General features: G+C 49.3%; 1 protein-coding gene across 1 annotated transcript in view; it reads right to left on the bottom strand.

Moving 5' to 3' along the window:
* Positions 1 to 306: 306 nt before the first annotated feature.
* The window catches only part of LOC147684338 (caveolin-2-like), a 38,076-nt gene continuing 15,193 nt past the window's right edge, over positions 307 to 23,189 (bottom strand). The window contains exon 3 of the mRNA XM_086942332.1: positions 307 to 739. Within this exon, the coding sequence (XP_086798458.1) occupies positions 589 to 739 (151 nt within the window). The 3' untranslated portion in view covers positions 307 to 588. The remainder of the gene's footprint in view (positions 740 to 23,189) is intronic.

The following is a 23,189-nucleotide window of genomic DNA, read 5'->3' as shown; positions in this document are numbered from 1 at the left end:
AGAAGCTGTTTCTCGTCCTTCATCGGTACTCATGGAGCATTAGTCTCTTGTCCTTCATTGGTACTCTTGGACTTTCAAATTGACATCCCTGTGGAAGGCTTCAAGACTAAAATCTGGTGCCGGTGCATACATGTCTGGAAGCGCCTCTCGCTAGGGCGGGGGACGGTCCTCGCAAGGAGCTGATGGTGCCAAGTGAGATTATGGTCAGTATTTCGAACTCTCTGGAGTTAAACCTCTCCTAACATTTTGTGAGTCAGTGACTCTCCTGGAGACCACCCCTCCTCTCAAGAAGAAGTGGCCACCATTGTGAAACCAAACCTGACTTTATTTGTAGAAGGGCTCGTGTATTCACACATTCACAAAGGGATTCCTGGCAGGCGTAAATCTTTTTGCGAGTGTCGATTTCCCTGTCATTAGTCCACATTGAAGCTGGAGTTTGGTTCATGAAAGTTCATTATTAAAATTGTGTATAGTAGTTTTCCATTCTGAAGATACATTTCGAGGAGATAGTTAGTGCCCTGTCCAAGGCTGGTCAAGGAGGGTCCAGGGCCACAGATCTTGTAGAGTTTGTTCCTCTGGGCCAGGGGTTCATGCTCTGGAGACCCTCAGGTAGACGAGGCTAAAGCAGCGCCCCATGCTCGTGCACAGCGGCGCGATGACGATGTCCAGGACGCTCGCCCACAGTGTGCGCACGGGGGGCATGCACATGCTGCAGAGCTGGATACAGGGCATGGCACACCTGTGGAGAGAAAGAAGAGTGTTAATGGAAGAGGGGGCACTCAGAGGTTTGTGAACATTCAGGAGAGACAGCAAAGGTTTTATGAACAACATCTGGGCCAATGCACCATTGGCTGGATACACATTTGGGATCAGGAGATGGAGGCCGCAGTTTACTGTTGTGATCCAGACATAACACTGTCCAGGGCAGTAACAACAGCAGATGCACCCAGAAGAGCCAAAGGCAGCCCTGTCAGTCAAGGGGGAGATGCTGAGAGGGTTCATTCAGTAGAGGAAGAGGTGGGGGGGCAGTGAGAGGAGCTAATGGACAAACATGAGCAAAGCAGCTCATGTGGCAAAGAGCTCCTCATGTGACTGGCCAGGACCAGGCCTGTCTCCTTCACATTACTACCAAAGGATTGTTTTTCTAAACTTTTTTAGAATAATTCCCCTGCAATCCTCTTTCGTCTTAGTCAATTGTGTTGTTCAAGCAGTTTTTACATTCAGACTCGTCATTAATCGTCAAACCGCATTTCGGTTGCAAAACATTCACACATACCACTGCTAGTCGCTATTAGGAAGGGATGCCCTTAACACACCCCTTTTGAATACCGAATCTCAAACCCATTTTTCAATTCGTTAATAGGTTACCGAATCGCAAAATAGGGTTCTGTACATTCAAAAAGGGACGATTCGCATTCAACTAATCATAGGTGGCTACACGAAGGCTTGTGTCCCATGCGAGTACCCATAATTGAGAACAGCTGTGTTTGGACATTTTCTTTGTGCACAGGGACGGAGCACACACCATGGTCCACACTAGGGGTGGGCGGAAATTGCGTAGTCACGCTACGCAAAGCTCCGCCAAACAGCAAAAAATCTCTGCGAGCACACAAAAGTTCCACAAACACGCGGAATTGCTTGTTCAGCCCGTTTACGATGCTTTTTGCCTGTTTGCAAATGTTGTTTGCGTGCTCAGGGAGAAATATCTTGCAAACACGAATTTTAAAAGCTCGAACAAGCAAAAAAAAAAAACGACGCCGCATATCGCAGATTTTTGGCAATTCCGTGTTCTCTGCGGAACGCGTAATTACCCAAATTCTGCTAATTCCGTGAGCGGAACGCAATTTACCGCACAGGCCTAGTCCACATGCATAAATGGATTACGAACCAGTTTACGTTCTGTCATATCGGGGTGCAGTACAGGGCCTGTATAGATCCTGGCTGCGGGTGTACCGAGGGCCGCCAGAGATCCTGAGCTGGTCAGCCAGATAGGCAGGGCTGGTCCTGGTGGCTTTGTGAAAGGTGCAGCTGGCTTTGAAGATGCTGTGGGCCGGCAGGGGACCCACAGAGGGACCCACAGAGGGACCCACAGAGGGACCCACAGAGGGACCCACAGAAGGACCCACAGAGGGACCCACAGAGGGACCCACAGAGGGACCCAAAGAGGGACCCACAGAGGGACCCACAGAGTTCCACCGGGATGGGGGTGATGTGGTCATATTTCTTCAGACCCCGGATGAGTATATGGCATAACTTAAGAAGCTGCATGTCCTGCCCTTAGTCAGTGGGTCTGAGCTGCCTTTAGGGGCTGGCACCAGGCCCACTCGTCACACACAGCTGGGCAGCCTAGAAGCCAACTCCATCGGATTCAAGTATTTACAGAAAAGTGGAAATGCGTGCAAGGGCTGACGCGACAACAACTGCATTTCTAAATGCCAAATTCTTTGCAATGCCTCTTATATCTTAATGTGACCTGTTTCTAATCATTCCTAGTTTCTCAGAACAGTCAGAACATATGCATGGGGAGATTAACTGATTTGTCCAGGATCACACAGTTAAAAGAACAGGGAGAAGATGGAGGTTAATGTGGGGTCAGAGGCAAGGGTCTCTTGAAAGCATTCCAAGATACCAGCTTTTATGTGCTCGTCCTAAGAGGGGAAGCTAATGTACATCCGGGAATTTATATACATTAACAATACTTACACTTAATGGTCTTTTTTACTTGATGGAGTTTTAAATACACTTCATATCTTGTGGTTTTCCCAGAGTCACTGCACTGTTTCAATGATGGGGAAAGATGTTACAAAGTGCGTGCGTGCGCAGTACCACGGGGTGCGTGAAGGAGCAGCGCACAGGTAGGCGCAGGGCTCTAACGGGCAATGCCCACGTCCCATGCAACGCATACAGTTCCTTCCCTGTGCATGGGCACTCCTTGACCACCAGCTTCAAAGACTTCCTCTGCCAGCTCCCCTCAAGAGTTGTAGCTAAAACCACAGAGAGTGTCTAGGAATAAAGGTTACCGGGCTCGATGTACAACCTTTGTTTTGCAGACGCAAATGGGAAAATTGCCCATTTGCGCCCGCAAAATAGGTCTGCCCTATGTACAAATCGTATTTTGCGAATCGGTAACCTATTACTGACTTGCAAAATAGTGTTTGCAACTTGCTATTGGGAAGGGCGCATTCCAAGCGTGTCTCTTCTAATAGCGAGTCATACTTCAATGTACAATTGTTTCACGGCTGCAATTGAGGCTGCATAACACTTGCAGTTTACCACCCATTTCAAAAAGGTGGTAAGCCACTCGCAAACTGGAAGGGGTCCCCAGGGAACCCCTTCCCCTTTGTGACTGACATCGAAAATATTTTTTAAGAGCAGGCAGTTGTCCCAGGGACTACTGTTTACTTTTAAAAAATGAATCAGAAACGTTTCACTTTTCTGTTTTTAAATGCATCCCGTTTTCCCTTAAGGAAAACGGGCAACATTAAAAAAAAATTGTTTTATTGAAAAAGCTGTCACAGGCATGGTGGTCTGCTGACTCCAGCAGGCCACCGTCTCTGGGAGTGCTAGCCATTCCCAATGGGTCGCATTTGCGACCTGCCTCATGAATATTAATGAGGCAGGCAATTTGCGACCCCATTTGGAATCGCAAACCGTGTCTGAGACACAGTTGTAAATTCCATTTTTGCGAGTCGCAAACCGACACAATTTGCGGGTTGCAAAATGGAAGGGGTCGCACATCTGGCCCATAGTACGTTAAGAGCTTTTTTTAAAGCGCTCGAGTGCCCTAAGACGTTTCTCGGAACCGACAGAGAAAGTCTGCCACTGTTTAGAAGAATATCAAGAAACACGGTTGGTGCACAACCTATTTTGATACTTTGTTATTTTTAAAACTTCTGTTTAGTCGTGGTTTTATCCGTGATTGGGTGCTCGCAAGGGGGCGTGTCCGTCCGTATCATGTCTAATTAATATAACTGATCTGTGCTTTCAGAAATCGAGAGCATCCCTTGATTCGGCACACCTTTGCTTCTTAATAAAAAGACTCCATTATGCTTTAGTTTAGCTTCGTTTGTTTATTTTATTGTTTGATGTATTCTTTCGTCAAATCAATTTTTTTTTCAGGGAATTATTATAATTCCATGTTTAGTATATAACAATTCACAGCTTTACACATGACTTTATACATGCTCCAATGCATTTCGGACCATTCGGTCCTTCTTCCGGTAGCTGATCTATAGAGAATAGAGAACATAGCGATTTGCGATTTTTGTGCACAAAATTCTGACATAAATTATACATGCCTAGTGTTACATGCGATCTAAATAAATAGTTCAACTCAGTGCTTAATTGTGATTGTGCCCATGCGTGTATTGTGCAAACGAGAAAAAAATAAAAATGAAAGGTGGGAGGAAATGAGATGCATTTACACTCACGTGTACGTTGCAGATGTTCTCACCGGCATAGGTTGTTGTGAAAAAAAGATATCAACGTGTTTCAAAAAACAGGGTCACAACATGTCGAGCAGCGTCCAACGGCTGCTATGGCTCAAGGCTCCAATTATTAAAGAAATGCGTCTTACCGTAATGCGCTGTCTAAGTTTCAGTGTCAGTGTATTTGGTATCGGTTTGTCGACAGGTATCCGTGTCACAGGAGAAAAGCCAAACTGAATATAGATATTGAACCATCCATGCAAAAGTTCCTCATGGAACTAGTATTTTTCACCTTGTATCAGAGCTACTTCGAGTATGACAACAACTGGTATCTCCAACTCTCCGGCACATCCATGTGGAATTGCGCGGCACCAATATATGCAAACATTTACAACACTAGGCATGTATAATTTATGTCAGAATTTTGTGCGCAAAAATCGCAAATCGCTATGTTCTCTATTCTCTACAGATCAGCTACCGGAAGAAGGACCGAATGGTCCGAAATGCATTGGAGTATGTATAAAATCATGTGTAAAGCTGTGAATTGTTATATACTAAACATGGAATGATAATAATTCCCTGAAAAAAAAATTGATTTGATGAAAGAATACATGAAACAATAAAATAAACAAATGAAGCTAAACTAAAGCATAATGGAGTCTTTTTATTAAGAACCAAAGGTGTGCCGAATCAAGGGATGCTCTTGATTTCTGAAAGCACAGATCAGTTACTGTTTAGAAGAGCACAGTGCACTTGGGGAGAAGCCAGGTCTTGGTGGCTTCCGGAAAGAGGAGATCCTTCATGTTAAGAGACTGGAAGTGAGAGAGTTCCAGAGAGTTGGTTCTGCCACTGAGAATGGGAGAGACCATGGTTTCATGCTATGATAAGTTACTAAGAGAAGGTGTGACGTACTATAGCCTTATAGCCCGCCGTAGCGGGCTATATCACCTTTTAAAGGCCTGCTCCTGTGTTAAAGACCTGAGCCAAAGGCGAGGGAATTTAACAAGGGACCGGGACTTTAATAGCCAGTATAGCCATGTACGAAGGGCTATAAGGCTATTAGAACACTCTGCCACTAGAGGGCAGAATGTTCTAACAAATAAAACAAAGGCCTCGCAAAGCCCGAGGGGGTTTAAATCCCCTCGAGCTCCGAGAGGCCTTTTTAAAACATTGGAATGTTGCTCTGCGGGCCTTTACCAGACCTTAGTAGCATGGACCACTCCATTGTCTACAATGGAGCTCCCCAAATGCTAATGTTCTAATAGAGCGTAGAGGTGAGATAGCCAACCAGTTAGAGCCGAGCCAAGAGTCTGGTTTGGCTCTTAGAGTCCACAAACGAGCCGAGCCATGACAACTTTGGCATTGCACAAAAATAAAAGTCTCCTCAATATGTGAAAAAGTGTCTTTCTTTAACAAGCGGAAGCGTTTCACCTTAGCACGTCTGATTAAATCATCACATTGAGAGGTATTTAAAAATGAATTTAGAAACATTCATGCCTTCCCCCAACATGGCAACAGTGGCATTAATGAGCTAAGGTTCAAGTCAGCTGACCTCTGCACCCTTCATGGTTTAGTTATTGTACATGGAGCAATATTCTAGTCTATCAAATCAAATTCAAGAGAGCTTTTGGTATAGCGCACATTCCGAGCATGTACTTCAATGCTCTCTCATATGCAATAAGGAAGAAAGGGAGGCACAGTGAAATAAAATATTTGCCAAGGATCACACAATCGTGTGAAGCGGGGAAGCAGGGATTCATCCCAGGTTTTCCAGTTTCAATTTCGAAATTCAGCCACTAGATCGTTTTCGTTCTCCTGTTTTACATCAAAGATAATGTTTTGTCTTTAATTCTTGACGCATGAGGTTAGAAGGCAAGTGTACGGAAGAAGCCACATGGAGGCTCGGCTTCTTTTGGGCTCTTGGGTACAAGAGGACCTCGAGCCGAGCCAGAGCCCGGTCTTTGTGTCGAGCTTTCATTGGCTCACCCACATCTACTGGGCGTAACCAACTTGTGGGTGCGTTTCATCTGATTCATTTCTGCAAAAAAGGCGGGATTGAAACAAAACCCTCCGCAGGACTTGAAGAAAAGTCTTCAAATAGATCCTTCGGTCTGTTTTGAGACAGCGGAGAGTCCTCAAAAGGGAGGGGCACGTGGCATTTGGGAGAACTGAAGGAGAGCCCTGCGGCAGCATTTAGAACTGACTGCTTTAACAACATTTAACCTTTTCGATGCTGATGACGGAACCACTCCGTCATCAGCTGCGGTGGTGCTGTGCTGATGATGGAGCTGTTCTGTCATGGCCCGCTCGCCGCGCCTGCGCGGCGTGGATTCCGTGCCTGCGCTGGGCGTTCCATTGAGCGGGCAGGGCCATGACGGAACCGCTCCGTCATGAGCTCAGCTCAACCGAGGCTGGTGACGCAGCGGTCCCGTCACCAGCTTGGGCGCGCCACGCGGCCGCCACGCCCCCTTAGCGCTGCGGCGGAATAGCCGCCGCAGCGAAGGTGTTAAGGGAGCCCAGATAGAGCAGGTTGTTGTCATCTCGCCTCCACCCTATTGGGGCCAGGGCGACTGTTCTCTTGCCGTTTATTGTATGACCTGATATGATGGATTTCAGATGTGTACAATGAAAATGCAGGCTGGAATGACTTTGTTAATTTGGGATTTGAAATTAAGGTTGATATCAAATTTTAACCCTAAGGAAGCGTTCTGAACCTGTGGTCTGGGGAACCTTGGGGATCTGCGACTCCTACTCAGGGGGTCTGCGCCTGCTTTGAAAATGAAATAATAATAACAGATTAATAAAGTATATATAAATAAGGAGGCAAAATGTTAAACTGAAAATTTGTAAACGTTCTACAAATGTGATGGAATTTGAAATTGGAGTCTAAACGTTAAGTTGGTGTGCTCCGTTGACTCGTGGGAGCACTGGAAGTTAATCAAACAGAATTCAGTAAGGCCAATGGTTGCCCTCATATGAATTTAGAAAAGCGCCAACCTTCAAATTAAAATTAACATTTTGATTTATTTTTTATATTTATTTGTGAATTATATATTTCATTATTTGTGTATTTGTTTGAACAATCCTTATTTCCATATTCTTGTGTATTGTTTTGAAATTCAATCAAATCAACAAAATTATGTAGGAAGGGGTCACCAGATTCTAATAATAATTTAGTGCGAGTCCCAAAATTCCAATAGTGATTCTGGACGGGGATAATTTTCAAGTGTGGGGTCCACAGTAGTCAAAACTGTTAATATTCACTGCCTTAAGGTGTAGATAATGTGGACACAGATTTGAGAAGTCCGATACTGCACCAGCCTCCGCCCACCAGCAAGCGGATATCATGGGAGCTGCCATTAGGGCTGACTTGACTCTCTGCTACAACCATGATGGGAATCCATCTGAGTCTTGAGCAAGATGTGGGCTTCTAAGTGACACCACAGCTGCGTCTACTGCGAGAACCTATGGTCTCGGCTACTAGAGTGATGAGCGACACGGGCAGAAAATATGCTGGCTCGGGGTCCAAGACTGGTTTCTTGATTGAAGCTACCACCAGTGCCCCCTAAGTGGGGGCCGGGACACTGTAGAGTAGCTGTGCGCTTTACAAGTGCATTTGATTTGATAACTACACCTTGAATAAGAGATTGGTTAGGAAAGTTAGTTAATGGCTGCCTAAGGGTTGGAAAGAGATGTAACCAATTTAGACCCTAGACATCCCTTTTAAAGATTCATTTGTCCATGGTTCAATTAGAGTTTACTTCAGGGCATCGGGTCCAAAACTATTTGCGAAGGCTTTGCGATGCCCTCTGTTGATTGGAGATATGCTACAATGTGTGGGGTGAAAAAAAATGTAAAGCGTGTATTCGGCTTTCAAACATCTTGTTGTTTTCAGCCCTGGTGCTCGGACTCTGATTACTTGTGTCCTGAAGATGATCGCGTTATTTCTTATTTTTCATTGAAACTCCCTTGACACATGAGGTGAACTGGAAGATAATGTATGTCAAAGATCTGAGGATAGTTTACTAGCAAGTTTCCTGTTTAATGTAAATATTATTATTTTTCTGTTTTCTTGTATATACACATTTTTTCAGTTTAGCAATCATATCCGGGGATCAGCTGAGGACCTCCGCTTTATCAGTTTACCTTCCTGAAAGTATTTATTAACTTATTTAAGTAATGGCAGAGACTGTTGATCAATTCTACAGCTGAGATAATGCTGCTGATCTCTTATATGCCTACATTTGATGATCAATAATACAGCTGTAAGCCGTTGTAAACATTAATCCCTCTGGCTGCCATACGGTTGATTGGCAACTCCTACTTTCAATTTACTGTATTTATCTCAGGGAGAACTTTGGCCCAAGCACATCTTGTGGTGTTTCTGATAAGAGCCTTTGGTTACAGAATCGAACCTTAAGCGTTAAACCTTTTAGCGAAGGAATGGGACAAGGCTGCTGGGACCACCCAAAGGATGGGTACAACATCAGGGGTAGAGAAGATTGAATCTAGAATAGATCCCAAGATTTAGGGAGGAACAGTGAACAAATAATGAAGAAAAATAATATCGAATGGTCGATCAGATCAGGAGTAGCGTTAATTACTGGGTCATTTGTGCGAAGATTAAAACTACTGCGTAAGATGGTTTTATTTTAGAACAACGTAGCAGCCTTGGAGAAGCCTAGAAGTGAATCAAACAAGGGAAGGAAGTACGCCCTAGAAATGTTGAAAAAGTACATATTGTCTGGTCAACCACACTTTATGGCGGGATTTGTGACTATAACCTCCATCAGGCATCCAATATCAGGATACCTTGAATGGTGTGAGTGGATCCAACAGGTAACTTTTAGTACTACCTCTACACGGTGTACACTAGACAAAGAGAGGTCACTTTAGTTAGTGGTTTAACCAGGAATTAAGTTCAAAGCATCACCGCCTTCTCCAGATGGGCATCTTCAAAATGATATAACCTCCTCCATAGGCTTGAAATACCAAAAACAAACTTTTTAAATGCAAATACGTACAAAGGAAGCTCTCTTCACTGAAGAGTCCTGGCGTGAGATGTTGGGTATCACTTTGAGCCTGGGGTTGGAAGGCTTCTGGCAGCCGGCTGCGAGGCGTGCTGCTCGTCACGCTATACGAATGATTGCGGAACAAGGGCCGGAACGCTGTATGAAATTGCTTACCACAATCCTGACATATCAATTCCTACAAATTATAGGGCAGGTAACATTTCCATGACAAGGTGTGTCCTTGTTATTAAAAGCAAACTGAGGGTAGGAAAGGATCTAATGCTCTGGGCCCAGATGGTTGGGCGAATAACATATAAAAGATCGATCCATCCGGGTGGGGGCAAATGTTATTTCCATTTTTTTCAATTTACATTAGCAACTGATCAATACCCTGAGCTGCTCAATGGAGCATTACTGTATCTTGAGCTGTGGTGCATTACGATATCCAGAGCTGTGCGATGCAGCACCACTCTATGCTGAGCTGCATAACAATGCGTTACTCCTCCGTACGTATAAGGCAGTGATCTTTGCGGGTTGTTATCAGTCCCCGGCCATGTCGAATCTCCTGGCTAAGATGTGTGTTAGGATTCTCCTTAAATCATTGAACAAAGGGATACCTGAGACCTCTTAACCAATCAGATTCCGCCGTGATATGTCCGTTTTGCACGGTGCAACGGCCCTGGTCATATTAGTGAGAATTAGTCTTCTTGGTGGCGCTATGCTCCATCGTAGTGTGCATAGGTGGACAACTCCACAACATTCAACATTCACATCAAAATTTATAGAGAGGCAAAATGGTGAGTCCCAGAGAACCAGTGGTTGTATCAGGTGAATGACACCCTGGGGCATCCGGAACCATGTAGTAGTGTGCAGTAGGGACTAAGAGAATGATGTGTATGCGTGGTACTCTTTATTTAGTTTGTACATTTTTGATATGTCCGATGAGTCTAATGGACGCCTCTTTTCATCTAAAGGAGGCTGTGAATTTGTAAGATGTATGTCTTCTGCACACTGCATCTTTGTTTTTGGTTCACCAGGACACACTTCACAGAGCTGTGACTGTAGTGAATCCATTGAATGTATTCAATTGATGATATGGGGTGTAATATCCTGCACTCCTGGGAATCATAAATATTATGAAATTAAGGTTAGATCAATGCGCTGCTGGTGCAAGTTCTTACATTCTTCTTTGAAGCCCCCGGGGCTAAGGCCCTACCGCTCATAGGTGGACTTACGAAGAGCTCTTCAAGAGGTGCTCGACAAAAGGTGGTGTTCGTGCGTCGCTCTGCAGGGATTGGATTGCCGTACTGCATTAGGAGGCAACATCTCTGGATCCTTCCTTAACTAACCATAAATTTAAAAGAAAAACTTCTCGCCTTTGCCATGCTAGCCGGAGACCGCACCATCACGGTCCAGTGATCCATTACCCTACCGGCTTCATTCATTGGAAGGGAAGGCTTGACTGGTTACCCTACTAATATGCAAACGCTCTCGCAGTATTCACTGGTCAATGAAGACATCTTAAGATGTTTGAAAGAATGGGGATTGGGTGGGCGTCCCTTGTGACAAGAGGGTTTGTAGGTGCTGTGATGTGGCCTCAGTCCCATCGTATACGCGTTCTTCAAGCCACTTTTGGGATTCAACCTTTTGGGGTGTCTGTTAATGATACTACAATCTCAGATCTAACGACGGCTGCTAGGGTGCTGAAGTGGGATATTAGGATCATGTTGACCAAATCCAACATATTGATTATAAATGTATGTTTCATATTATGGTTTGTATTTTTTTATAGTTTATATATATAGTTTGATAGTTTTTTTCTCAATTTTTTTGTAGAGCGCTACTGTCAGCGTGCTGTGCACAGCGACAACAATTGGCCTGTTGAGCGTTCAATAGAGAGACCTTTCGCAGATCGCGTCCTAGTAAAAGAGCAGGTAACATCTCGCGATATTTGTCATCTTCAGACAAATAGGGTTAAAGCATGAGGGAAGAATGAGAAACAGCAAGTGAGGTGAAAATCAGCTAGAAGCAGCGAGAGGACAGGAAGCGCTAGAGAAGGAGGGAAGAGAGAGAAGGCCTGAGGAGGGTGGGTAGCGTAAGAAAGAAAAAAGCCTCAAAGAGGTGGGTACAGGAGCTGAGGTACAGGAAACGCAGGGAAAGGTGAGAACCCCCAGAGGTCCCAGGAGCCGGAGAGAGAGGCATACAGAAACTAACCGGGAGTTCATCCGTACAGAAGGCGCGGTACTAATCCAGACGACGGCCCAGATTTAGGGACTCTCTGTTGCAACTTCATTCCAGTGTGATGCATGGACGTTCCCGTGCACCCGCCCACGGTCTTTGATGCAAACCCATATCTACAAAGATGTGAGCAGATGGATTTACATCCAGCGCTTCCCTGAGGAAGGTGTAATGAGGAGAAACTTCTAATGTCTACTTGTTTCCCCTCTTTGTTTGTGTGCCGCAGAATGCATACAAAGAGGAAACTGCCCTAAAGCAAGGTATATGTGAAGGAAGGGACCCCTTCCTGAACAAAAGCTACGCTGACTGTAACGCAGACACCCTTGCACTATGGTACAACAACACCTGGGTTGGCGCACGGCAGCCACAAATGCTCCGGAGCGGGGAGAGAGCACAACTGCACAACTTCTCAGTAGTTATGGCGCAGTTCTGCTCTCTCCTGTTTATGCAACACAGCTCAGCAACTTTACTTGCTCCACAGCATTGCGTAGACTTTTTGTAAATATGCCCCCAAGTGTTTGATATTTTACAAAATAAGATAAGATCCTCTGACCGTCCCTGGTCAGCTGGACGAGAGGGGGCGCCCCAGGAGAGGGTTGACTTATAGCCTTACCAGTTTTTTGGTTCTTAAAAGACATAGAGGGTCCTTTTCAGCTGGCAGAAGTCTTGCAAGCCACTTGGGTGGCAAAGTCCCTGCCCTCCGGTGGCAGCGCGCCTCCCAAACTGAGAGTTGTCTGCTGGGAATTTTCACGAAAAAGGAGCCATTTTGGAAAAATTGCAATACCCACTGAGTTAGTCTGTCATGGTGACCTGCTGTTTTTTTACCCAGAAACATGTGCCCCAAAATAGAAAGGTTATTTCTCAAAGATAAACAAGCATTGGGAAAGCCAATAGGTCTCAATAATCTGAGATCTATCGGATTTCTCAATGTTTTAAGCCATGCGGATCTCGGTGCCGGCTCAACATCCTGTGATTCTGGACAAATCCCTGTAATATGTCGTTCCTAAAAACATAAATGTGACTTTAGGTGGTGTTACTGCTGCTCATGTAAAAGCACTTGGGTCGCGTCCCAGCTGTATAAAAATGCAAAAATAAACAAAGGGAGTCGATAAAAATAATGGAGAAGGGGGTTGGCATAGGCAGGAGAACAATAGGGACAAAAGGGAGGTGGAGGCGCTGACAAGGGAAGCAGCAGGAGAGCAGGGGTCACGTCTGGTTGAGTTTGACCTACTAAAAATGACCAAAAAAGAAGAAATAATATTTCAATCACTGCACCAGCAGCGGAGGGACTTTAGTAAAGTCTAATCAAGCAGTACTTGGTCCATGCTCCACAGAAAGAGTCGGAAGTGATACAGGAAGTGAAGTGTCACGAGCACTGACGAATTAGAAGGCAGCAAAGAAGAGTGATTGTAATGGGCGGGATAAGAGCTCTTGCGCCGCTCATGGTGCAGTTGGCGCTGATTTTCCAGCGCGGGACAAACACCCCGCAAAATAAGCGTGAACGGCGCAACCTAACACACTCCACCGCTTGCAGAACTTCGCACACCGTGGTGGAATTTTTTGGTCACTTCGCAGAGTTCTGCATAGTCGAACTCCGCAAACTCCGCCTAGGCCACCTGTGCCCGTATACTTGAAGTGGGTGCGAACACCTTTAAGTAGTGCCATAGCCTGGGCATGGGGACAGTAATCACCCACAATAAAAGGAGTACCACTTTGGGTGGACCCCAAATCTCTAGCAGAGTCTTGCACTGTGCTGTGGAGCAAATCTTCATAGACACACACAGCACTGTGTAGGAGACTCGAGACATGAGTGCGCTGTATGTGAAAATATGTTGAGACTGTCGGGATGTTGAAATGAGGAGCAGGGGAATTTCCAATGTATAGTGTCTAAATGTCATGGAATTAGGATATGTTTTGGCACATCTGTTTAACAACTATTTGAGAGCATAGAGTGACCCTGGAACTAGGGTTGTGGGGGAGGGGGGCAGCACCCCCTTAACACTTGGACGAGTTTATATGAGGACGGAGCAATACAGGGGCCCTTCAAAGGCGTTTCTTCTGGCGGCGTTGTTGTGTTCTAAAAGAAACATTGTCAATATCTCCTATGCCTTTAATGAGGTGACGTCACCGAACAGCACCCCCACTTGAAAAATAGCTTCAGCAGCAGCAATCTCTGCTTCAGGCATCAATATTAACTGTCAGGTATATCAATCAAACGGCACAGGCGCTAGACCAGACCTTGGGGGGAGGGGTCAGAGGGGGCGGGGCGCGACCTCCCCGCTGCTTGTGATTGGCTGATAAACAGGAAGCGCCGAAAAGGCCCACACCTGGGGAGCACGTGCGGGTCTCGAGGACAATAATGAGGGTGATCAATAGCATTGATTGCTTCCGATCGATCCGGGGCACAGACCCGGGTTTGTCATTATCCAGCACGCAGCCAATGTCGTCCAGAATTTCAGCAGCTGCATTTCCAGCCAGGGCTGCGGCCTCCGCCGAGGGATGACTGGCACGGTGGCACGGTGCCAGCAGCTTGTCATGGAGGGGTGGCAGAGCACACAGTTTTCGATTACTTTTACCCACCCATAGCAGACTGGGCACAGGACGGAGGGGATATGCTGTAAATCTAACCAATAACAAAGTGGAGAAGTGTTCAGTTGTGATTGGGCGGGCAGAGGGCGCTGCCATCAGTCAGGTGGGCACAGAGTTGGTGCCCCCGATATACTGAAGCAATGTGGGCTGTGTTCCAGCCTGGGTACATGCAGTGGGTACAGGGCTCCAGTGGTGCCCATGGGGCGTTGCAAGGGAGTGGTCTCTGCCTGTCACCGGGTTTCATGACAGATATTTAGGTGGGCCGGGTCTTCCCTGAACGCCCCCTCTGTACCTGTGCCCTTCCGTGTGACACCACTCTGGTCGCCAGAAAAATTCTTAAAGTAGAGGCCTGAAGAAAGGACCCTCCTGGAGAAACTGAAAGTCACAAACCGAAGACCCTGCGACCCTCCCCTGACACCCCAAGGCGCCCCCACCACACACTGACCCCAGGCCACCCCTCAAGCGCGCTCTTGTGAACGTGCGGCACTCCTAATTGTGCGGCACTCCTAATTGTGCGGCACTCCTAATTGTGCGGCGCGCGGTCCTGCACCATTAAACTAGAAGTGAATCCATAATCACAGTGTTGGGAGCGTTGCACCACGCCTCAGCGCCCTGTGCGTGTATTCTTGGACCATGGCCTGCTCCCAGGCATGTCATTCATTCCATGTGTGTGTCCTCATGTCACCAGGGGTGTAATGCCACTTCTAAGAATAGCACACCACACTGGGCCGCTCTATCAGAACACAGGCAGGGGCACCGCTCCTCTCGCACACTCGGGCTGTGCGGGTGAGGACACAAGAGGGCCACAGTGAATATATTGTGCACTCTAGACATCACCCAAGGGACCAGGGGTCCTCGTGCAATGCCCAAACTAACCTTTAGGTCACATGCCCAGAAAGTCACGGGCGTATGCTTCGGCCTGCTCCGAACAGTGCGGAAAGTTCTCCCTCTGTTACCCTTTCAGTCCAGGAAATTACTGATCCAGGTATTGATCTTGTCCAGATTGGACTTCAGCAACGCGCTACTCCTGGCAGCACCAGAAGCCACCATTAACACCTTACAACGGGTGCAAAATGCCGCTGCCAGGATGCTCATGGGCGCCCCAAGAAGAGCGTCCGCCAAACCATTGCTGAGAGCCCTTCACTGGCTCCCAGTACGCGAGCAAATATCCTTTAAATCATCCTGTATGGTCCATAAAACACTCCAAGGCAAAGGCCCCCAAGCCCTGAGAAGCCTGATCTGTCCCTATAGACCCCCTCGGGCCCTCCGATCGGACCTTGAAAATGTTGCCATAGTTCCCAGAGTAAGGAAGGCCCGCACGGGAGGCCACCGTTTTTCTGTAAATGCGGCAAAAAACTGGAACGCCCTCCCGAGGCCCATTCGCACTGAACCCTCCCTTCTTAAGTTTCGAAAGCTTCTTAAATTTTTTCTCTTCCCTAAAATTTCTTTAAAAACTTCCTGTTCCTTTTGAGTTTTCTGTTATTTGTTAGGCAGCGTTGGGACGCTTCCGGGCAGCCATGCGCTTTACAAATCCAATTTTATTTCATTTCATTTCAATGCGCAAGTGATGCAGCCGCGGTCCGGCGGAGGACTGATCGAGGGGCCCAGGCCCCAGGGAGAGGTGGGTGGTACTCAGGGCTTTAAGTGGGATGTAAAAACTGGGGGGGGGGGTGTGGCATCTCTCAAAGGGGCGTGGCCGATGCAATTAAGGGCGTGGCTTACAAAAATGTAAGCTAAAAATCTGTGCTTAGCATAGTGTGCCCCCAACTGGTATTCTGCTGTCTCTGTCATTGCCTCCAGATATATGATACAGGTAACATCATACCTACAAGTCAATACAATTGGCTTTGCCAGTGGTTGTTAGTTGCATACGATAAATAAGCAGCAACTACGACTTGAATATTATTGAAAAAGCTTCCACTTAAAGCCCTGGTGACACCACGACAATGTTGCTGCGCCTGAGTTTCAAAAAGAGAAGGGACATCCAGAGAGAAAATGACTCTTTGAAGGATTTTCCTCCCCTACAACGCTCGCCTGGCATGACGTCATGCCGTAAGTTCTCCACTAGTGAGAGGTGAGCAGTGCGAGCAGCACACATCCATGTGCCGCTGTCACCGCAGTCCGCTGACAAGCCGAGCAATGGAGGCGGAGCTAAGACTTCAAACAATTAAGAGCGGACTTATCCTCGGAGCCGATACAGCGAAACAGCCACAAACTGTGGGGCATATTATCAAGGACTGCGTTAATAATTATTTCCGCTTTAGTGGCAGGAAACTGCTGCTAAAGCGGCGATAATGGGCCTGATAATATGCCCTTGAGAATTCCAATCGAAGCCCAGGTTGACACTAGAACATGGGCTTCTACTGGAATTCTCCAGGGCGTATTATCAGGCCCGTTATCGCCGCTTTAGCAGCAGTTTTCTGCCGCTAAAGCAGCGATCATTTTTAACGCCGTCCTTGATAATAATCCCCTGTGTACTTTAAACATATTGGAAAAACCCAATACTATGAGAACAGACATGATTTGGTGGATTTGACAACGTTTATTGACTATTTACCAACGGCCTCGCGCCGCCCTCCCAGCCACCCCACAGGGTTGAGCTGCTGCTGCTGCAGGGTTCACAGGGCCGGATTTATGAATTTTCCAATGCAGTGCCGGACAGGACAGGACAGGACAGGATGGGACAGGACACAGCAATAGATGGATTTTGCTGCTGAGTTTCTCAAGTGGGAGAAAACAGCAAAGAGCCGTATCTTCCAAAACTGTCCTGCTGATGGCGCCCTCCCCTGCGGGGGTGCAGACACGCGCTGCCCTGTGTGACGCACGGCCTTGCACCATGGTGCAGAGGTGAGTAGGTGATGTCTGGCATAGGGTTTGTACTGGATGAATACAGTTCCAGTACCAGTTCTGGTGCCTCGACAAGCTCACAAGGACCCGTGCACAGGATGAACGCCGTGCACCGCGGCACACGTGCAATCCATGGGTGTTTGAGGAATGAACACATTTTCTCTTGTTAATAGCACCTGCTTCATGGAGATGGTACTTTTTGGTGCAAATCCCTGTCTGGCTATTTCAGTAGATTGGGCTTTGGGTCGAACCCTTGGGGGTTTATGCTAATTCGCCACAGTGAAGCCCCCCATGATTTAAAGTGACACAAAACAGCACAAAGGAGCTTTTGTTCTGAGACAGTAAATACACGTGTGAAACTTTGCGTCACTTTGCTCTGGTGCTTCGTAAATCGAGGCCGCTGTATCCTTTAATTGAAGTAAAACTTGATGCGTTGTTTATCAGAATTGTCATACAGCACAGCGCAGCGCAGTGCAGCGCAGTGCAGTGCAGTGCAGCGCAGAGCAGCGAGTCACCTGGCTCATTGCACTGTGTGACAGTGGAAGGGCAGGAAGGCACTGTATTTAAAAGAATACAGCGCAGTCCTGCCTTTTCCCCTGCGCTGGCACCGTTCTGGCTGCCAGGAGCCACTGTAGCCACCTTTGCACCCTGGTGCACGGGTACCTGTGATCCTTTGCACCATGGTGCACGGGTGCCTGTGATCCCTTGCACCATGGTGCACGGGTGCCTGTGATCCCTTGCACCATGCTGCACGGGTGCCTGTGATCCCTTGCACCATGGTGCACGGGTGCCTGTGATCCTTTGCACCATGGTGCACGGGTGCCTGTGATCCTTTGCACCATGGTGCATGGGTGCCTGTGATCCCTTGCACCATGGTGCACGGGTGCCTGTGGTCCCTTGCACCATGGTGCACGGGTACCTGTGATCCTTTGCACCATGGTGCACGGGTGCCTGTGATCCCTTGCACCATGGTGCACGGGTGCCTGTGGTCCCTTGCACCATGGTGCACGGGTGCCTGTGATCCTTTGCACCATGGTGCACGGGTGCCTGTGATCCTTTGCACCATGGTGCACGGGTGCCTGTGATCCTTTGCACCATGGTGCACGGGTGCCTGTGATCCCTTGCACCATGGTGCACGGGTGCCTGTGGTCCCTTGCACCATGGTGCCTGTGATCCTTTGCACCATGGTGCACGGGTGCCTGTGATCCTTTGCAGCATGGTGCACGGGTGCCTGTGATCCCTTGCACCATGGTGCATGGGTGCCTGTGATCCTTTGCATCATGGTGCACGGGTGCCTGTGATCCCTTGCACCATGGTGCACGGGTGCCTGTGATCCTTTGCACCATGGTGCACGGGTGCCTGTGATCCCTTGCACCATGGTGCACGGGTGCCTGTGATCCCTTGCACCATGGTGCACCAGTGCCTGTGATCCCTTGCACCATGGTGCATGGGTGCCTGTGATCCCTTGCACCATGGTGCACGGGTGCCTGTGATCCTTTGCACCATGGTGCATGGGTGCCTGTGATCCCTTGCACCATGGTGCACGGGTGCCTGTGGTCCCTTGCACCATGGTGCACGGGTGCCTGTGGTCCCTTGCACCATGGTGCACGGGTGCCTGTGATCCCTTGCACCATGGTGCACGGGTGCCTGTGGTCCCTTGCACCATGGTGCACGGGTGCCTGTGATCCTTTGCACCATGGTGCACGGGTGCCTGTGATCCCTTGCACCATGGTGCACGGGTGCCTGTGGTCCCTTGCACCATGGTGCACGGGTGCCTGTGATCCTTTGCACCATGGTGCACGGGTGCCTGTGATCCTTTGCACCATGGTGCACGGGTGCCTGTGATCCCTTGCACCATGGTGCACGGGTGCCTGTGATCCTTTGCACCATGGTGCACGGGTGCCTGTGATCCCTTGCACCATGGTGCACGGGTGCCTGTGATCCTTTGCACCATGGTGCACGGGTGCCTGTGATCCCTTGCACCATGGTGCACCAGTGCCTGTGATCCCTTGCACCATGGTGCATGGGTGCCTGTGATCCCTTGCACCATGGTGCACGGGTGACTGTGATCCCTTGCACCATGGTGCACCAGTGCCTGTGATCCCTTGCACCATGGTGCATGGGTGCCTCTGATCCCTTGCACCATGGTGCATGGTTGCCTGTGATCCCTTGCACCATGGTGCATGGGTGCCTGTGATCCCTTGCACCATGGTGCATGGGTGCCTGTGATCCCTTGCACCATGGTGCACGGGTGCCTGTGATCCCTTGCACCATGGTGCACCAGTGCCTGTGATCCCTTGCACCATGGTGCATGGGTGCCTGTGATCCTTTGCACCATGGTGTATGGGTGCCTGTGATCCCTTGCACCATGGTGCACCAGTGCCTGTGGTTCCTTGCACCATGGTGCACGGGTGCCTGTGATCCTTTGCACCATGGTGCACGGGTGCCTGTGATCCTTTGCACCATGGTGCACGGGTGCCTGTGATCCCTTGCACCATGGTGCACGGGTGCCTGTGGTCCCTTGCACCATGGTGCACGGGTGCCTGTGATCCTTTGCACCATGGTGCACGGGTGCCTGTGATCCTTTGCACCATGGTGCACGGGTGCCTGTGATCCCTTGCACCATGGTGCACGGGTGCCTGTGGTCCCTTGCACCATGGTGCACGGGTGCCTGTGATCCTTTGCACCATGGTGCACGGGTGCCTGTGATCCTTTGCACCATGGTGCACGGGTGCCTGTGATCCCTTGCACCATGGTGCACGGGTGCCTGTGATCCTTTGCACCATGGTGCACGGGTGCCTGTGATCCCTTGCACCATGGTGCACGGGTGCCTGTGATCCTTTGCACCATGGTGCACGGGTGCCTGTGATCCCTTGCACCATGGTGCACCAGTGCCTGTGATCCCTTGCACCATGGTGCATGGGTGCCTGTGATCCCTTGCACCATGGTGCACGGGTGCCTGTGATCCCTTGCACCATGGTGCACCAGTGCCTGTGATCCCTTGCACCATGGTGCACGGGTGCCTGTGATCCCTTGCACCATGGTGCATGGGTGCCTCTGATCCCTTGCACCATGGTGCACGGGTGCCTGTGATCCCTTGCACCATGGTGCATGGGTGCCTGTGATCCCTTGCACCATGGTGCATGGGTGCCTGTGATCCCTTGCACCATGGTGCACGGGTGCCTGTGATCCCTTGCACCATGGTGCACCAGTGCCTGTGATCCCTTGCACCATGGTGCATGGGTGCCTGTGATCCTTTGCACCATGGTGTACGGGTGCCTGTGATCCCTTGCACCATGGTGCACCAGTGCCTGTGGTCCCTTGCACCATGGTGCACGGGTGCCTGTGATCCTTTGCACCATGGTGCACGGGTGCCTGTGATCCTTTGCACCATGGTGCACGGGTGCCTGTGATCCCTTGCACCATGGTGCACGGGTGCCTGTGGTCCCTTGCACCATGGTGCACGGGTGCCTGTGATCCTTTGCACCATGGTGCACGGGTGCCTGTGATCCTTTGCACCATGGTGCACGGGTGCCTGTGATCCCTTGCACCATGGTGCATGGGTGCCTGTGATCCTTTGCACCATGGTGCACGGGTGCCTGTGATCCCTTGCACCATGGTGCACGGGTGCCTGTGATCCTTTGCACCATGGTGCACGGGTGCCTGTGATCCCTTGCACCATGGTGCACGGGTGCCTGTGATCCCTTGCACCATGGTGCACCAGTGCCTGTGATCCCTTGCACCATGGTGCATGGGTGCCTGTGATCCCTTGCACCATGGTGCACGGGTGCCTGTGATCCCTTGCACCATGGTGCACCAGTGCCTGTGATCCCTTGCACCATGGTGCACGGGTGCCTGTGATCCCTTGCACCATGGTGCATGGGTGCCTCTGATCCCTTGCACCATGGTGCACGGGTGCCTGTGATCCCTTGCACCATGGTGCACCAGTGCCTGTGATCCCTTGCACCATGGTGCATGGGTGCCTGTGATCCCTTGCACCATGGTGCACGGGTGCCTGTGATCCCTTGCACCATGGTGCACCAGTGCCTGTGATCCCTTGCACCATGGTGCATGGGTGCCTGTGATCCCTTGCACCATGGTGTACGGGTGCCTGTGATCCCTTGCACCATGGTGCACCAGTGCCTGTGATCCCTTGCACCATGGTGCACGGGTGCCTGTGATTCCTTGCACCATGGTGCACGGCTGCCTCCGTTGCAGGCAGGATTGTCACTGGGCCCCTTCCTGCACAGAAACAATTGCAAGAGGCATATTCGTCTAATTCTGCAGCACGCATAGAAAGAGGAAGTAAAGAGGAGAAATAAATCTCATTTTTCAGTGCAGCGCGCATGTTGCGTGATGCATTAGCGCCCCTGCATACATACGACCCAGTGTGAATAGGGATTTCTCACCATGTTGTATTTGACATTTAGTGACGGCCAGAGAATGACTTGTCTGTCAATGGAACGAGCCATGGCGTCATGGAAAGAGCACGTGCCGGGCGGACGTTTCACCCGGGGAGGCGCCAGGGGTGGAGTCCACAGCTGGAGCGATGCCTTCCGGCCCTCACGCTGCTGTATGAGGGGGGTCAGCACATGCATTAGAGCATTTTAATTGCTTCCTGAAGAGCGGATAGTTTGGTTTGTCTCCTGACACTCGAGCGGGCATTAATGAGTTGGAAAACTGCCCCCGTGTTTCGGTCTTTTGAGCTTTTCTTGGAAGGGGTCTGCATCTGTCCTTCGGAGTGATTTTTATTAAATAGTTAGACAAAGACAACTGCGGCGACAGTAAACCTTTCAATGCAGAAGATAAAGCATCAGTTGACCAACTCCCATTAGGACAGAAACCCATCGGCACTGGACTCATGAGCGCTTTCTTGGGTTGAGTAGTGGCGTGAGGACACTTGAGCCCCCCCCCCCCCTCCTCCAAAGTACAAGTACCCCGTTAGGAGCTCGGAGGCCAGGGGCCTTCTGCCTGTGCATAGTGCCGGAGGGGCCCCATGGAGCTCGGTGGCCCCTCTTCGGCCCTGGGCTGCAAGGACTAATGTTACACCACTGGGTATAAGGAGTGGCGCTACAATCAGCCCGCTGTAGGGACCTGCCTAGGGTGCCAGACTCAGGCGCGGTGCGTCCATTGGGGCGTAGCCCCCCCGCCCGCAGCTCCCTCGGCGTCTTTGAACTTAAGTAAACTCTCAGTTTACTTAAGTTTAAAGAGGCCGAGGTTGAACTGACAATCATGTCAGTCAACATGACGCCGGACCGCCCGGTCCGCGTCATGTTGACTAACATGATTGTCAGACCAGTGGGGGGCAACAGGCATCAGCACAACAAAAGTGCGCATGAGTAGGGACGGAGGGCACCGTGCCCACGCATGCGCACTTGTGTTTTGACCTGTTTTGACCTGTTTGCGCATGCCCATTAGGAGCCCTTTGGGCTCCTAATGGGCGTGCTACGGGCGAAGAATAGCCATGCCCTGGCGCTGCCAGGATTGGCTTAGAGGGGCTGTACCTTTGGTGGTGATCCTGCCTCCCGTCTGTGTGTGGAGGCGCTGCGCTCCCTCATCACACAAAGTGTCCCACTGCGAGGAGGAGGGTTAAGGGTAAAGAAGGTTCATGTATAACCATAATTGTTTATTGCCTTAACATCAGAGCGCGGAAGGCTGTGTTTCTGTACTGGCAAGAACTATCTGCACCTGGGGTTTCACAGCTGGCGAGCTGTTCTCTGTGCGGTTTGATTGGCTGGTACCAGGGCTATTGTTTCAGTAATAAATCCACGAACTGAAGTGTCCACCTATACAATAAGTATCTTTTAGGCATTTGCAAGACATAAACCTGGCCTGATGTGCGGCGAATCGCTTTACATAATGAAAGCAGAGATATGCAAAGCGAGTAGTCTCAAATATAATGATACATTGGGGCAAGTAGGAAGGTGGGGGCACGGAATGTTAGGGCCACTGTTTGGTTTTAAAGTGACCATAGCTTATTTTTATGACATGAAAAATACATTGATTCAGGATGGATAGATGGATGGATGAATCATGGATGCAGGATGGATGGATAAATGTCATTGATGCAGGATGG

Source organism: Lissotriton vulgaris, chromosome 10 (assembly GCF_964263255.1).
Source record: "Lissotriton vulgaris chromosome 10, aLisVul1.2, whole genome shotgun sequence".
Taxonomy (NCBI): Eukaryota; Metazoa; Chordata; class Amphibia; order Caudata; family Salamandridae; genus Lissotriton; species Lissotriton vulgaris.
The sequence above is the reverse complement of the archived record's forward strand: the minus strand, read 5'-3'. Positions and strand labels throughout refer to the sequence as shown.